General features: G+C 40.8%; 1 protein-coding gene across 1 annotated transcript in view; it reads right to left on the reverse strand.

Moving 5' to 3' along the window:
• Positions 1–9514, reverse strand: part of LOC127584577 (collagen alpha-1(XXIII) chain-like) — a 92507-nt gene extending 82993 nt beyond the window's left edge. The window contains exons 1-2 of the mRNA XM_052041352.1: positions 8881–9514; positions 8248–8317 (exon numbers count right to left, since the gene is read on the reverse strand). Of these exons, the coding sequence (XP_051897312.1) occupies positions 8248–8317; positions 8881–9174 (364 nt within the window). The 5' untranslated portion in view covers positions 9175–9514. The remainder of the gene's footprint in view (positions 1–8247; positions 8318–8880) is intronic.
• Positions 9515–17587: the final 8073 nt, after the last annotated feature.

Below are 17587 nucleotides of genomic sequence, written 5' to 3' on the forward strand. Positions count from 1 at the left end.
TATAGATCTTAAAAACAAACTGCAGATCATATGTTATAAGCATTCTGCATGTGCAATCAAGCTAAGTTGGAGATAAATATCAACTTAATTAGTATAATGATCAGTTTGTTTTCCAAAATCTTTTTTTTTGTAAATTTGATTAAATCAAGCTTTTAAATGAGCAGAAATTACTGGCTGCAATAAGTAGGATGTGAACGTTCAATGTTTGTAAAGATATTTAAATTTCCTAATTTAACAGAGGTGTTCACTTTCATTGAAAATGCTGTGTGTGAGCTGAGCATGCTCACGTGTCAATTAATTTAAGTCACATGTACATCAAAACAAACAGTGAAATGTATCTTTGCCGTAGAGTGTTCAGGGGGCAGCCCGCAAGAGTCGCCACGCTTCCGGCACCAACATAGCATGCCCACAACTTCCTAACCCGTACATCTTTGGAATGTGGGAGGAAACCAGAGCACCCGAAGGAAACCCACGCAGTCACAGGGAGAACGTACAAACTCCTTACAGACAGCGGCCAGAATTGAACCCAGGTCGCTGGCACTGTTAATAGCGTTATGCTAACTGCTACACTACTGTGTAGGCATAATTTCTATGCACATATGTTTATCGAGGAGTTGGACAAGTCATTTGAGTTATACCTCTGTTTTACCAATAAAGCTGTTAAAAATGAATTCTTAAACAACTTCCAAATCAGAAGTTTGAATTCTATTTTTTTAATTAATTCATATGATGTGTGGAATGAACGTTCCAAATTACCCCTGAGAAAGTGCTGTTGAGGCACGTTTTTGAACTGCTGCAGTCTTCGAGGCAGAAAAGCCTCCACGTGCATAGTAGAGCCCACACAGCCAAGTATCTTGCTAGTGTACTGCAGACTCCAGTCAGGAATCAACCACATTATTGTGGACCTGGAGTTACATATGGGCCTGTCTGGTAAAACAGGAACCCAGCAGGTCAGGCAGCATCCATGGAGGGAGAGGGACAGTCAACGTTTCGAGTCGAGACCCTTCATCTACACTGGTCTCTACCTGAAACGTCAACTGTCCTTTCCCTCCGTAAATGCTGCCAAACCCACTGAGTTCCTCCAGCACTTTCTGTGTTGCTCCAGATTCCAGCATCTTCAGTCTCTTGTGTCTCCTGACTGGTAAAAGGTGGTTTAAGATCCAGAAGTTACTCTGTTGCAGAAGTTCAATACACAAAGTCAAAAAGGGCACATTTTTAGCAATTTGTGAGATACTTAAAGGAAATTTTACCAAATAATCATGGCAGGATATTGATAGGTTTTGTCTGAATTATTTTTCATTATTAGTCACTAAAACAACCTGGCATTCTCCTACACACTGTTATTATAGCTGAGTTGGATGCTTGGAATGGCCAACAAAGAAGCAGTGACATGAAGGTTTTGACATTACCTGACCTGGTCTAAACTGGACGTGCCAAAGTATGCAGCAAGGGGTCATATCTGTAGACAAAAGGTCATGGCTTTACCTTAAAATAGTGCCCGTAAAGAGGTGCATGGAATCTGGATTGGGGTTTGAGGAGATGGGGGAAGGGCAGAGGATGTACTTCCATCAGCTTCTTATCCTTATAAAGTCAGCCAGACCCTGAGAAGCATTGGCACTTGAACAGAACCACACATACTGCGGCTCACCAGCACTTGACTAGCTGTCACATGTTTAATGTGCTGGAGAAAAAGTACACACAAGGAAAAGGTAGTTGAGAGAAATTTATCCAACTCGACGATTTGTCTCCCATCTTTTAAGTTCTCACTTCAGCCATCTGCCTGATCACTGACATGGCTCAGAGTAACTTGAACATTTACTTATCATCTCTGGGAAAGTGGAGAAGTCAGCTCCAACCTTTTAGTTCTAACTTTCTATTTCTAACTCTGTTGCTCTGCTCCCTTTCTCTCCCAGATATCTCATGCTCAGAGTTCCAATGACCACTGCTTTGCATCCATGTTCAAACAGTAAACAATGCTGTATGTCGTTTGATTAATGGGAATATCTCATCCAAGCTAGTTTATCTGGAGTGGTTGCACTCTGAAGTCTATGAATGGAAATACTAACCACTCTCTCTCTGCTAGGTAACAGACAGACTGCTTTACCTAAACTATTGTGCAAATTGTGATTAGTTAACCGGGTCAAGAACAGGAATTGAACCTGGGACACATTGTGGGGAATATTTTCCCCTTGGCCATTAAACTCTGATAGGCCCTTAAGAATTACCACAACTTCCAACCAAATTTTATCCAACGATGCCATTGAACACAGCTCTCAGTATCAATTTCCTAAACAGATGGAATTTCAAATGGAGTACCACCACAAATAACAACAAAGCCTATAGAAATTATGCCACATCAAAATACAGGAAGCACTCAAGGTTTTCCACAAGAAATGACGAGACCTCTTATCAAAAGAAAAAAGATCAACTCTCTTTCATTTTTATTGTACATGAAGGAGTACTTAGCGAGCTCTACATATAGCACAATAGTGACCTATATCACAAATAATCCTTTGGCTCCCTGAGACTCCAAAATAAAAGAACAAAAGGGTAGGGGAGAGATGACCGAATATATTTTGTGTCCACATTTTGGGCTAGATATGCTATTAACAGATGTCCAAAGATACAACCAAGTCCACTTGTAATGCAGTTGTTTCTGTGCGGACAGACACCAGCGACCTAATCTTCACCCATCTTGACCTGATCGTTTATTCAGCTGCTAACACTCTTCCCTTCACTTTAAATTCAACTGCCTTCCTCTCATTTGTTGCAAGCATCCAAGTAAAACTCTTCAGTGCCAAGCTAGTGTGTTCAGATGTTACAGCTGATATGGAAAGCAGCAGCAGGCAGAGACTGCTGGGGATGGATGCAGAAAGAAAAGACAAGAACAGTATAGACAGACCCAAGACAAACAGAGGAACTTCAGAAAAAGAATGCAATAGAGTGGAAAGCATTTCTCTGGTAGATGGAAAATGGATTAACATCATTTTTTTACATGTTAATAATAGTATATAGCTGTGGTTGCCCCTGTCCAAATTTAATCAGATCCAGATTCTGAAGAATCAAAACCTGACTTATAAAAATGTAATGAACTGTTCATTTCATAAGCAAGAGCTCGCATTGAAACAATTGCTTCGAAAATCTCAAAATGCATCACGGTCAGTTAATTTTTTTTGAAATGTGGTCCATATTGTATTTATCCAAGCAATTGTGACTAATTTTTGCACACAGCAAAGTTCCTACACTAACAATAAGATACATTATCAATTAATCTACTTTGTGATGTTACTAAAGGGAAAAATGTTAATCAAGAACTAAATTAAATCCCCCTCTCAGAAATTAACAATGTTACCTTGATGTTAAGTAAATGAAACCTATCCAATAGTCATATAATGACAGACTTTAGGGTAGTTTTTTTTGTCCAAGTAAAGGAAAAGTTGTTTCAGAGTTTAAATAATTCACTTAATCGTGACTTTCTAAGCAGATCTGCTCTCATTAAAATAGTATCTTAGAGCTAATTGATTTGTCCAGCAATAAACACTTCCTACTGGATAAAGGATCTTTTCCATTTACCTACAAAGGCTGACAAGGTTTAATACCTTATCCAGAAGGCAGCACTTCCCTCAATATTGCAATGATGAGTAAAACTAAATGGTGTGCTCAAGGCCCTGGAGCAAGGCTTAGATTTGATTAAGAGATAGAAAGTCATTTGAGGTCCAGGAAAGGTAACTTAGTGGACTAAAAATTTTCTGTGGTACGTCTTCTGCATTTAGTTCTTCAACCTTCTTTGGCCAACCAATCACATTAAGCAATGCAAATGAATAAAGTCACTATTTTCCAACATATTTGCCACATGCACAATCAGACATCTTACACAGTTATCTATACCTTAAGAAAAACTGGTCTATGGCAATGTTCATACTCCACATGTGCCTCTAAGTCCATCCCAGCCCAACTTTCTATACATTCCTCTTCTTTGTACTTCCTTCCTTTTCACAAGATTTTCAGTTCAACCAAGTGTATGCAGGGTAAGCAGAAGACATATCCCCTCATAAAAAAAACCTCAAGAACTTATGCACGGTGTGAGTTTATGAATGTGTGGTTACTAGCGTTTGCACATGTTGTCCATAAAAGACAACAAAGCTTGCACATTTGCCCATCCATCAGTGGTCAGGCTTCTAATCCCAACCATCCCATGTCAGAACAGGCTCCACATTCTCATTGCTCTCAAGAAAAAAAACCTTTCCATCCAATTGCTTCATTGCCACTGAGTGCAGGTAATACAAACCTTCAAGGGATTTATTTCTGCATTAGTTGATGGAAATATCCACCCAAACCAGCCATTTTCTCCATGTGTTTGAAATCAATATTGAAGGCTTCACTTAATGTGTATGATCTGATAAAACTGGATCACTGCATTTGGTGCTTAAGAGCCTACAAGAGACTCTTGACCCAAATTCTCAGGAGTGTTACCAGAAATTTTCAACAGTCGGCACTGTTGAAAGCCTGTGCACAGATCTTTCCAAAGTGATATCTTTTGATGCAGAACAGTCTCAATTAACTCTTAAGCATACGCCAACTTTTTGAAAGGTTCATCTGCAGCGATATTTGAACTCTAAAGATTCCTCAAGTTAAGATTAATGTTTTTAAATCAGAAATGTTTGATCATCATAAGTTTAATGTTAAAATAAAATTTGGAAAAGAGTATTCTTTATGAAGGTTCAGGCTAATGTAACTGCAGTATCGGGTAAATTACCATCATTCAGTGCAATCCTTAATTCCCCCATTGAGAAATTAACCAGTATTGGTCTTAAGTAACTGACAGATATTTTTAAAACAAAGCCAAAAGCTGTTTTGCTGCTCAAGTAATTCACATCAACACCATTTTCCCACTGAAATAATGTGATTTGGAACTTGCAGGTCTGTCCATCAATAAATATTTCTGGAAAAACAGAGTTACGTACAATGAAGTTATTACTGGTGGATGAAGTAGCTCTGGGTTGTCATAGGGCAAGGCCTTCATTCTACAATACAATGAAGAAATGGGAAATAACCAGGAGCATTCAGCCTCTGGTTTCAAGATGCAGCAGTACCATAGGCATAAAAGCGCACAACAATTACCAGCATAAGAAGAAATACAAACAATTAAGGAAACTGCTGTGGAGGCTAGAACACAAAAAAGGTTTCCCTCTCTGAAAATTCTGACAATTAGAAACACAGATACTGGTCTTGTTATCTTGGCTATTCTGGAAGATGATTCCGTCGATGAGGTCTGTGACACGAATATGATGGTAATATGATCTCTCCACTGTTTGTTGTTTTAAGTGTGAAGCCAAGTTGGTCTAGTACTGGAGAATACAGATGTCAGGGGATGATAGAAGTGGGAAGTTGAAAACAGTTTAATTGAATTGTCATATCATAATATGACGCAGTGCTTGCAACCTTCAGCTCAAAGAAAGCAGCATTTCTGCTCTGTGGATAGACGGCAAATTCAACTGATGAACAGCTGAATTTTTGCAGTAATTATGCTACTATATCAGGTAATGCTTTATTGAACCATGACAATAATATGGTTACTAGTTCTGGCAACAGCAAATGTCAGCTGTGTGCTTTGCAAAGCCACCGTTATGAGTCAGGCACAGATGAAAGGTCTGATTTGCTGCATATACAATGCGCCTGACAGAAAAAGGCTACTGACAAGTCTTCATGTAATAAACTAAACACCTATAAAATAAGTGGGTTCCTGTTGACAGGAGGATTATTTAAAGCCATTACTCTGCCAGACCCATTCCAGGATTACACATTTTTCCAAGGACTAAAACTTAAATGTCTATGTTATGAAGGAACTTAATGCAGTATAGGTTTTTATACATTGTTGTTAAAGGTTAAATTTTGAACAATGAATTTTGCATACAATTTGGCAGCAAAGAGCAGGAGGGTATTGAAAAGATTTCTTCCTATTAAGGTCAACCAAAATTTGAAAACTGTATAAATATTTAACTGATTCCAAATCAACCCTGACCACTTCATCAGAGCAAAGACACACAACAAGCTCAGATACCTACTGCAGTCAGCATATCTTGTGATGAGACAGTTTTACAGCATTACATTTTCCCTCATCCAAGAAGTCCACTTTATCTGTGGGCAAGGATTTCGACTGCAACTGTTTCTGTTATTGTGGGTACACACACCAACCACATCTTTCAATCAGTGACTGTGGTCATGCGGTCTACATTTAAAGTTTTTTTTCACAACATCAATGGTACCTTTTAAGACAAGACCCAAATGTAGTTGGGAAAGGTGGAAGGGGGGGGTGATTAAAATAAAACCCAGATGTGTGTCTAATGCAATGTATAAGACAAATCAAAACAAAATAATTGCTGAGGTCCCTATCAGCACAGTCAACATGTGTTTTTCAGGCAAAATGTTGGTAAATGTATAATTTAATTTTGTCATGCAGGAAAACATGATTCTCATGTGATACAAGGCCAAGATGTCAACTTTGTTTTTAAAGTTCTATAATTATATTTCTTTGAAGCAAAGTACCACTGAAGAGATAAAAAGAAAAAAAATGCAAAATACTGAAAATCTGTATTAAAAGCACAGAAAGGCAAAAAAACACGATGGCACGGAAAGGAAGTCTACGCACTAAACTGGAAAGTGTGGGGATTGAGTGAGCACGAGGAGACAAGAAGAACCAAGGCTGAACAACAACTGACAGCTGAATGATCTTGTTCTATTCTGTGTAATCCAATTCACAGAAGTTCTCAGCAACCTTCTCTGTCCTAAGAAGGGTGTCCTCTGGTGTAAGAATCTCCTTCTTCTGGTGTTTCCAGACTGTTGCACCTGAACTTCCAACATTGTGGTTTTTTTTTTAAACATCAATACTTGGGGAATTTTGATTCACGTTTTCAATTCTGATCATATTGGTGACAACTCTCAGAAAAAAAATTAACTCAAATATATCATCACACCAAGCACTGCTCTACAGCCTCCTGAGAATGTTTCATTTTCTGATTGTTTGCAACCTCTTACTGTCTTAAATTAGGTTAAATTGGTAATTTTACAATAACAAGTCAATACTTTCATTTTAGCATCTCCGAGTTCTTACTAATTTTTGATTCCTTACTCCTTTGTACTTACCAATGTTCCCTTCTTATTGCAACTACCTGTTCACCTGAATTACTCTTTAGTGTCAGAGCTGTATAGCACAGAAACAGGCCTTCTGGACCAACAAACCCACACCAACCATCAAGCACCCGATTACACAGGTCCCACTCTAATCCAATCCAGACAGCAAGACGTTAGGACCCGAGCGGAAACACATGCTTCCAGCTGGAGTGTCGTTTAATAAGAAGTCAGCAGTTTTCTGCGGTTAACGGTGTTCTTAGAATCACAAGAATCACAAGACAAGGAGACATTTACCTGAAACTCATTGCACACAAGGTGCACTTTAAAAGAAAATATTGCAACTCTTCTTCATAAATTTGCAAGAAAGTCAACCCAACCCGCTACCTACAATTTGCATTTTAATCAGAGGGGACTTCAGTTCCCCAATAACAGACTCAAGAAAAAGAGAAACGTTGTGTCATATTATGGGATCAAGAAAAATATTGTCAAGTCGGCGGGAGCGGTAGTATTTCTGTATGTTGCGGCCGTGCTGGTGTAAATATGATAATTATTGTAAGGCAAGAGACAGCAACATGGATAGAATTGTAGACTGCTGCCGCAAGGACTAGAATAGCAATTTCAACGGTGCCAGCAACCAACGCTTTTATCTATTCCGCAATTTGAATCTTAAATCCAACTCTGGACACAGTAAACCACATCACATGTTAACCCTCTCGGCACCAGCGCTACTTTGTAAAATATCCGCGGATTTTCTCGCGCGCATTTCGCAGATTTCTATATTTGTGTTTGAACATACCGGTTCAAGCATTTCCACCGCCCATAAATTATAACCGGAGCAGCAGAGGGAGGGAGCACAGAAAGGCCAGCGTGATAGAGGAGGGAAACTTTGTAAATATTTTGTTGACTACTTACTAAACCCCCTCTTCAAAAAAAAAATCCTCACCCACCCCACTATTTGATTTTGTTAAGGCCTTCGATACTGTCTATGCAACGAGCTGCACATGAGTCACTGGACCTTCAAACCCACAGGCAAGCTGCCTGCTACTATTTGGGTACTTGAACAGTTACTCCGCTGCTTGGCTGGAAGTGGGTGGGGACTGAGAGAGCAGTGCTTACCTGGAGGACACATGCAGCCGCCAGGAACACCACGAGCCGCTCTCACCTTGGGTAAATGCGCCTTCAGTTTCTGGGGGAATTAAGACGAAGAGCATGGCATCACAGGCAAATACTACATGGGCACACATACACACTTTTGCAAAAAAGAACATCCCTTCCTCCCCCATCATATATAACCAAAATAGCAATTCCATACGGTGGTTATTATTAAAACTTGCATTTCACCAAAATAAGCTCTTCAACTATAATTATTATGTTGGAAACTTTGTTGTGAATAAGCTGATACTGAGAATCGCAGAGATTGGTACTGTTAGGGTGGGGAAGTTTGAGGCAGGAAGATTGGGTGCTGAGTCCTTTAAGTGCGTGCCAATTGTAACAGCGTGGAGTTGCAGGCAGTTCTTTGTACGCACATTTGCAAGAAATAACTGGGCATGTGTTTTGGAAAAAATTTTGTTGGAAAGCAGAGTGTTTGTCTAACCTCGCTTCAGGGGCTGACTGGGAAAGATTATCTTTATTCGCCAGCTATAATTAAATATACAATTGCAATCACAGTAAAAATGCGGGACTCTGTAAAACACTAGCGTTCTGTTGGAACCTTTACGCTTCTGTAGGCAGCCTCAGCCGTGCACCAACCTCGGTCAATAGCTGATCCACTCTGTTAAAAATAGCCGGTTCCATTTGGTCCATTGAGAACCAAGCTGAATAAACCTGCCTCTCTTCCTCCAAATGCGAGACGCGGGTTTGGAGATCGGAGGTCCTATAATGTACCAGAATGCAAACCCCCAGAGACACAACTGACAAGAGGCAGCAAAAGACCCGGGGGAGGTCTGGACAGTGTCGCAAACGCTTGGAGATCTGAGATGCACTACAGGTCCTTCGACAAGCTGGACGGACCGTCTCTCGTGTCCTCTTCGGAGACCCTTCCATCTTCGCTCAACTTACTCAACCCTTATCGAGCCCAGACCCGCAGTAACAATCCCGGACACATGAGAGCTGCTCTGGGAGAACTGACCGAGCAAATGCCTCCAGAAAGAAAGTTTCTTTTAAAGAACAAAATCTGTTGCTAACTCTCTGGATCTCCCGTCGGTCGCAGCGTCCACTTGGATGCACACTGAAAGTGAAGCAAGAACGTTAAAGGTTCAAGTCCCCCCACCCCCCCCTTGAGTCCTGGAACAGATAGGCTGCCCGCAGTTAGAGTATCCACGGAGATGTCAGGATCTGCACAGTACTGAAACCATTCCCAGTCTTAACGGGAACATAACACAGCCAGTGGCTGCCCTGGTTTATCAATGCTATTTCCAGCCATACGTCTGCTTAACATAATTTATTTATTTATTCAACGTGACAGGGCGGGTTTAGGGTCGGAACCTCCACTTTGATCATGAGTGACGCGCATTCTCCCTCCCCCAAACACATCCGATTATTTTTAACTGCCGCCAAGGATTTTGTTCGGAGGCTCCAGTCACCAGCTAAAAAGCCTGGAACGCTCCCGCTGCTCCGCTCCGCGTTGTAGGCAGCGTTAGAGAACACAGGCCGGGCGGAGAAGGCAGCGGGAGGACGGAGAGACCAGCAGCGCCTCGTCTGACTTGGGCGATCAAAGTTTAAAGGCGCGGCCGCCGGTCCCTGGTGTGTGCCTCTCTGCACTCTCCCCGGTCGGTGTGTAACACAAACATGAGACTTTACCATTTGGCAGCTCGCTGAGGCACAGGAATTCACACTGACCTAAACAGACCATTCACAGCCTTCCAGCCCGATGGAAGTCAACACTAACCTGAGCTGGCGACTGCAGCGTTTCCAAACGCAATCATCAGATGCATCACAGCACAGGCTGTGTAAAAGTCAATGGGAGTCTGGCTGGTTCAGAGATTACCCCGAGAATAGTTTTGGGCGCCAGGAAAGCTGAACAGAAGAGAGAGAATTTGGGGGATGGGGTAACCTGGTAGAGATCCTTTTTAACATCTTGGACTGACCTGATGTTACATGTGTGGTGAGGGTCACTTTAAGGATGGGGTTGTCACTTTAAGTTCTATGTCACATGATCAGCCGTGGCTGCATTGCACCACTGTGCTTGTGATTCAGTCCAGGGCAGCCTGCTCTAATGAATGGTATGGTTCACTTGAAGATCCCTGTCTAAGTGACTAGAAGCGATAAACGGCCTTCGACCAGTGCAGAAGAAGGTAGAACACACACACAAGACGTTCAGAACATCCTGAATCATACTTACCCATTGAGGGTGCATTGGGGGAACTGACTACCCCAGCTGTAAATGGAAGAAACAAACTGCAGGTCAGATGCTGGGGCATCTGGCCTGTCACTCTGCCACTGAAGGACAAAATGCCTCGATCTGAGCGACCCAATGAACTTCATATACAGCCCTTCATCTTTACAACTGCAAGTGCGAGTAATTGCATAGCTCCACTCAGTTAAGCTTGATTGATAAGGTCAACACAGGTAAATAGAGTCATATGGCATTGAAATGGGCCCTTCAGCCAACATCTCCACACCAACCTTTTTGCCCTCTACCTAATCCCCTTTACCTGCATTCAGACCGTATCCTTGTATGCATTGCCTATTTAAGTGTATGTCTAAATGCCTCTTCAATGCAGTCATTGTGTCTGATTCAACCACCTTTAGCAGCGCGTTCCAGATTATCAACTACTTTCTATGTAAAAAAAACCTACCCCTCAGATCCCCCTCAAAACTCCTCCCCCTCATTTAAACCTATGCCCTCTTGTTTTTGATTCCCCTCCCATGGGAAAACGATTTTGACCATCTAACCTATCTATGCCTTTTATGATTTTATCTACTTCTATCAGGTCAGGCCTCAGCCTCCTTCACTCCAGAGAAAGCAAGCCCAGCCTAATCCATCTCTCCCCATAACTAAAGTCCTCCAATCCAGGCAACATCATGGTGAATCTCCTCTGCATTCTCTCCAGCACAGCTATATCCTTCCTCTAGTGTGGTAGCCGGAATTATACACAATACTCCCAAGTGTGGTCTAACAAGTGTTTTCTAACATAATATCCCAACTCTTATATTCTGTGCCCTGCCCTGTGAAGGCAAGCATGCCTGACACCTTCTTCACCATCCGATCATCTTGCATTGCCACTTTTAGGGAACTATGGACTTGAACTTCTAGGTCCCTCTGATCATCAACATTCCTTAGTGCCCTACCATTATACTGTAGACGCAAGAGGCCGCAGATGCTGGTATCCAAGCTGCTGGAGGAACTCAGTGGGTCAGGCAGCATCTGTGGAGAGAAATGGACAGTCGAGGTTTCGGGTCAACTCTTCATCTGGACTCAGATATATTCTACCTCTATTAGACATCCAAGTTGTTACCGTATATCACAAACAGTAAAGGTCCCAGCACCGAACCCTGCAGTACCCCACTGCTCACAAACATGGACATGAGACACAAAAGCTTTTATTTATTTTTATTTCTCTTTACCTGAAGGGTTTTAATTACAGGTCCTCCCCAGCTTGCCTCACTTATATACAACCCATACATATAAACAAGCATTTGGGAGACCAGCAGGATGGATTGGCTGGCTGCTGCAGGCATCTTCTGCAGTGTGGGAACTTGGTTCGTGACTGCATTTCCGACTTGCGAGTCTGGGTTACAAAAATTCACAGGAATGGAACCCTGCCGTAACCTGGGGAGGACCTGTACTTCATAATGCTTTAAGACATTATAAATACATTTCTTAAATGATTATTTAAATTGATTTGACCTGGTTTTAAGTGAATTTGATTGTCTGAAGCATTTAAAAACAGACGCAGAGAACTATCTGGGTGGTCTGGGTGTGAGACCTCAGGATCTGTCAGCTGAAGCCTTGTCACCACATGCACAACACTTGGCCTTGTGGGATGGTCACAAATCGAGGCCTTGACAACATTTGGAACCACAGGACTACAAAAAGTAAGTGCTACCATGAGAGAAGTGCTAGTTCAGCTGAGACAAAATAAGGCAGGAAAAGATTCTGGAGTTACAGAAACTCTAGGATAGAGCAGTTGGGCCAAAAGGCCTGTTTCTGCTGTGTGACATTCTTTGCGAAATTGTTAAATTTTACCCTAAATACATTAAAACTGCTGTTTCCTCGATCATCACTAGTCACCTGTCAAAATTTTACAGACTCTGCTCCAGTGCTGTCATTTCATTCATCCTCACTGTAAAGATTTTTTACCTACTTTCATCACTTTTGTTTTTTAGGGCTGTTGAATGAATAGACGTTTTAATTGTGAGTAATTGCACAGTTATAAGAACTTAATTGTAGTTTTAAGTGGACCATTAAACAATTAATAGAATATCAATTAGCCTCGTGGAAGTGTTTTGCTTTTAATTTTGAAAGGTCCAAGGAAAGTGCTTTTGTTTAGTAACTTTCAATATTATAATTTTAAAATTTGCATTGGGTTCAATTTTTCTGTGCATTTGCCCCTTCTCTGTAATTACACCAGTCATGTATACCTCTGACCTTTGCATTGATGTAATTCTGTGTTCTTGGACATCCCAGTTTCAGATGGATATTTTAGTAAGTGAAAGTACTCTCAGCAGATTCCTTGGCACATCTTCCCAGGCCATACAACTTCAGTTTCTTTTAACCTTTCATTTCTGCCCTCCAAACATAGCTCTCTGTACACGGCCATATTATCTTTAGCTCTTTGTGCCATTATCTTTACTGAAAGTTTCTGTGCGTTATCTTATCAAATGCTTTCTGAAAATCAATCTACATTGTGCTTTCCCTATGCAGTTCCTGTACCCATTCTCTCTGTTAGATCTCCAAATAATTCTGTAAAGTTGTTGAAGCACAGCTCACCTTTCAGAAGTCCATGGTGTCTGGCCCTGATTAACTTAGGTTTGTTCAAGTCCAATATGATCCCTTATTATTGGCTCCCAAGATGTTTATCAACAAGTGAAGCAAAGGGTTTATAATTTCCTGGCTTATCTCCAGCGCCTTTTTTTTGAATAAAAGGAGTTGCATTTATCAGCCTACAATCCTCTGGCACAGATTTTGTTTCCAGTTGGCTCTTTGCTAGTAATTAGAAGTGACTGAGTACAGCACTCTGTATATATATATAGGAAAACATCTGCAGTCCTCTGTTTTTGCGGAAAAGAAAGTAATACAGGAGTTGGCTGTAGAACCTGGATTAGGAGATCATACTTTGCTTGCACCAGATGTAGCTGTGCATTGCAGTCTGCTTCCAAAATCTGGTTCTGCTTGTACCTCAGTAAACATAATTTATACTGTGTGCATGTGACACTTTTGTTTTTCATTTGTAATAGTGTATCAGCACAGCACCAAAAATGCTGTGTTTAGAGAAATACTAACATGGAGTGTCTGCTGGCGCTCTATGACAGACCCAGAACTCTCCTTGCCGACTTTGTAGTAAACAGAATTTTGAATCATTAGTGATTTTTCCGTGGGCATTGAGTATTGGGGAAGATTGAGAGAGCAGGGAGTAAGCTTGTTTTACCGCAGATTGTGGTCATATTTCGTTTATTTTGGCTCTCACAGAGTGAATACACTGCAAAATTCATCTGTTAAAACGTTGGAAAACTTTTACTTTAATTCACTTTGATTATCTCTTGCAAAGTGGCTCGTGGTAATGAAATAGGAGTTGTGATTGAAACTAGCGTGGCAAGACAAATGGAGGATTTTATTGAAGGCTAACCTGCACATGTTATACAAACATCTGCAGTCATTTGACTTTTACACATCCAAAGAAATACCTGATTAAAGATTCTGAAGGTCACAGGCAACATAAATGCCAATATCTCTAACACAGTCACAGATTCCACTGTAAGAAGGCAGGAGCATTAAACTCAAGCAATTAAATCTAAACCTTTACATAGAGACGATAAGAAAGGCAGCAAGAACTAGTGGTATTCGCAAATTCAAGGGATAATTGGTAAATTCCAGAGGAACACAATGGGATCTGATTTTTTTTTTGATACTAGGAAGGGGCCAATGAGCCATAAATTTTCAACCCCATTTATATTCCATAATCCATAATACTTTCAGCTGGCAAGAGGTTTGCAGCTTTCCTTCCATCTAAGCATAGCAAAGGTCAGTTTAACAGCTTTTTACAAGCAACTGAGCACATTGTAAAGCATGGAAAAGTCTTGCCTATTCTTCCCCATGATTATAGTCTTTTTATTGTTGGCTACTTGCACATCAACAAAGATGATACAAATTTCCAACAATCTCTAGCCAAGAACTACTCACAGAATATTCATATTCCTGTGTGTGGGGAGGGTTAAGACTGGTCAAACAGAGATTAAGTGTTTGATGTCCTTTCATGAGAACATATCTATTAAGGTTACTTTCCCCTTAGTAGTCAGTTTTCTAGCTATTCTGTGAACCCATAAAATCCTTTCAAATCACGTAATTGGTTTCTAACATCCAAAGTCAATGAAATATATAAAGAAATATTTCTTCAAATTATATCATATTTCTGCAGCTTGCAGTGGTACCATTGGTTGTGGCCCAGAGGTTATTGCAGCAACTGTTGCAATCCATTTAACTTCAGAGTTAAACATTTCAAATTTAACAACACAGGCTAATTCAAGTGACAAACATTTCAATCAAATTAGTTCACATAAACAGCTTGTTCAGCTAATTACTAACATTTTAGGATCAAAATGAGTTATAATTAGTTTTCTATCCCTCCATCATCTCCAATCATAATGCATTTTGTAATGACACGATTATCTTGTTGTAAACAGAATAACAGATTCCTCATTGTTCATGTGCTATTTTCAGCCTTATTAATCAGCAGAAATGGACATTGACTATATCACATGCAGTTACTTTAACAACTGTAAAAATGTAATCAAGTTTATTACAGTGATGGTTCTGGCACTTTACTGAAGCCAAACTAAATCTTAAACCGAGCAATACTGGAAATATTCAGCAGGTCAGTCAGTATCAGTGGAGAGAAACAGAGTTAACATTTCAGATTAAAGACATTTTATCGAAACCATGCTCTATATTGGTGTTAGGTTGCTGATATTTTGACTGCCTTTACATCATATTTTGAAAAGTAGTAGCTTTTTTGCTTGGGATTCCTGTGCAAAGGTTTAGTTTAGGCTCTGTGGCTCTAAGAGTATTGGAGTAGGGCATGCAGTCTTGCAAGTCTACTCCACAGATAATAAAACTACGGTTGAGCACCAGTTCCACTTCACAAGAACAGAAGAAAATAGGAGCAGGAGTAGGTAATCAGGCCTCACCTCTACTTTAAATACTTATAATGATCCAGCATCCAACACCCATCTGGGGAGAGAATTCCAGAAGTTCACCAACCTCTGCAAGAAGAAACTACTACGTGTTGACTGGCCACTTATCTTGTAATTATGTCCTCTTGTTCAAGACTCTACCACTAGTGAAAATATGCCAATATCCATTCTGTCAAGCCTTAGGATCAAAGCAGCCCCTCAGGATCTTGCATATTTGAATAAGGTCACCTGTCATTCTTCTAAACTCAAGGAACACAGGCCCAAACTGTTTAGTCACTCTTGGTAGGACAACCCTCTCATTTCAGGAATTAGCCTGGTAAATCTCCTCTGGACTACCTTCAATGTTGCAATGCTTTTTTTTAAGAGAAGGGGAGCAAAACTATACGCAGTATTCCAGGGAAGGCCCCACCAACACCCTGTACAATTGCAGCAAAACCTCCCTGGATCTAAACTCCAACCCCTTTGCAATGAAGGCTAAACTGCCATTTGCCTTCTTAACTACTCCTTGGACCTGCCTGGTAGTTTTTTTTATGATTCATGCACTAGAACACATAGGTCGCACTGTGCTTCACTCATTTTCAGTCTCTCTCATTTAGATAATAATCTGCAAAGAAACAAAGCATCTTGATGTTACAATGTATGACGATCATTTAAATAGTTGAACATATAGCATAAAACAATATTTTTGAAAGTAAACTCAAAGTAATCAGAATTTCCTGGTGTGATGAACAGGGAGTCAGGTAGCATGTGGCGCAATAGTTATTGCTGCTGCCTCACAGCTAAAGTGACCTGGGTTCGATCCAGTCCTCAGGTCTTGTCTGAGAGGAGTCGACGTTGTCTTTCCGTGATCACATGGGTTTCCGAAGGGTGCTGCGGTTTCCTCCCACATCCCAAAGACATTGGGTAAGTTAATCGGCAACTGTAAGTTAGCCCTTAGTGTAGGTTGATGGCAAAACGATTCAAAGGCGATTTCATGGTCAACTATGAGAGAGAATAAGTTGCTGGGGTACGGTGAAATGAGAGGGGGAATGGAATTGCTGCCCTATCAGCTGGCCTGGACCTGATAGGCCAAATGGCCTCAGTCTTTATCATTACAAGTATAGTAAAAATTTCTGAGCTTGCTGCTCCCCTTCTACAGATCTTCAAGCAGTATTTTCATCCACATAGCTAGCCAAGGCAGTTGGCATGGCCCCATCCTTTCATAGGTTCAAATCCTACCATTTCAACTGGGGAATTTACATAGTTTATAAGACAACAGAATTACAGAAATGTAACAGCAAAGACGGAGGCCATTTTACCCCTCAAGTACTGCCTCTCTGTAAAAACAATCAAGCTTGTCCCACTTCCCCACTTTCTCCCAACATCTGCCTCCATCACTACCACTGGCAGTGAATACCTGGCACTAACCACTCACTGTGTGAAAAAAAATCTACTACCACTTTTGATTCCTTTGCCTTCAGTCTGCATCCTTAGATCCTTGATCCTTCCCCCAATGGGAACTATTTCTCACTATCTACTCTCTCTCTCTCTCTCTCTAACTTTCATGGTTTTAATTACCTCTGTTAGATCTTCCTTTGTTCCAACCCCAGCTTCTCCAGTATCTCCATTCTGGAATCATTCTAGTAAATCTTCTCTGCATCCTGTGTACTACCCACAACTGGACACATAACACAAGCTGTGGCCAGACCATTTTACTCTTCCTCTTTTACTCTTTACCTCTATTTTCTTAATCTGTCCCGCCACCTTCAATAAATAATGCACAATATACAAACCCAAATCTCTGTTCTTGTAATCCTTTTAGAATTATGCCCTCTTGGATATAATGCTTGCTGGCTGTAGTAGCATCACATAGCAAGGCAATAACGAGCCCTGCCCACAGAAATGCTTCATCATGTGCCCAAGGTACACCGCGAGGCAGAAGTATTCAAAGGCTACTAACATTTAATCCGATTCTTCAAAACAATTAATTTTCAATAACTAAAACACTTAACTAGATTTGTTAATACATTTAATTTGAAAATCCATACATGATCTGAAACCTACCTCTCTCTCAGAATCATTCTGCTCCATTGAAATGGATGCTGCCCATTTAACCTTCTCTGGG

The sequence above is a fragment of the Pristis pectinata genome, chromosome 30, assembly GCF_009764475.1.
Source record: "Pristis pectinata isolate sPriPec2 chromosome 30, sPriPec2.1.pri, whole genome shotgun sequence".
Taxonomy (NCBI): Eukaryota; Metazoa; Chordata; class Chondrichthyes; order Rhinopristiformes; family Pristidae; genus Pristis; species Pristis pectinata.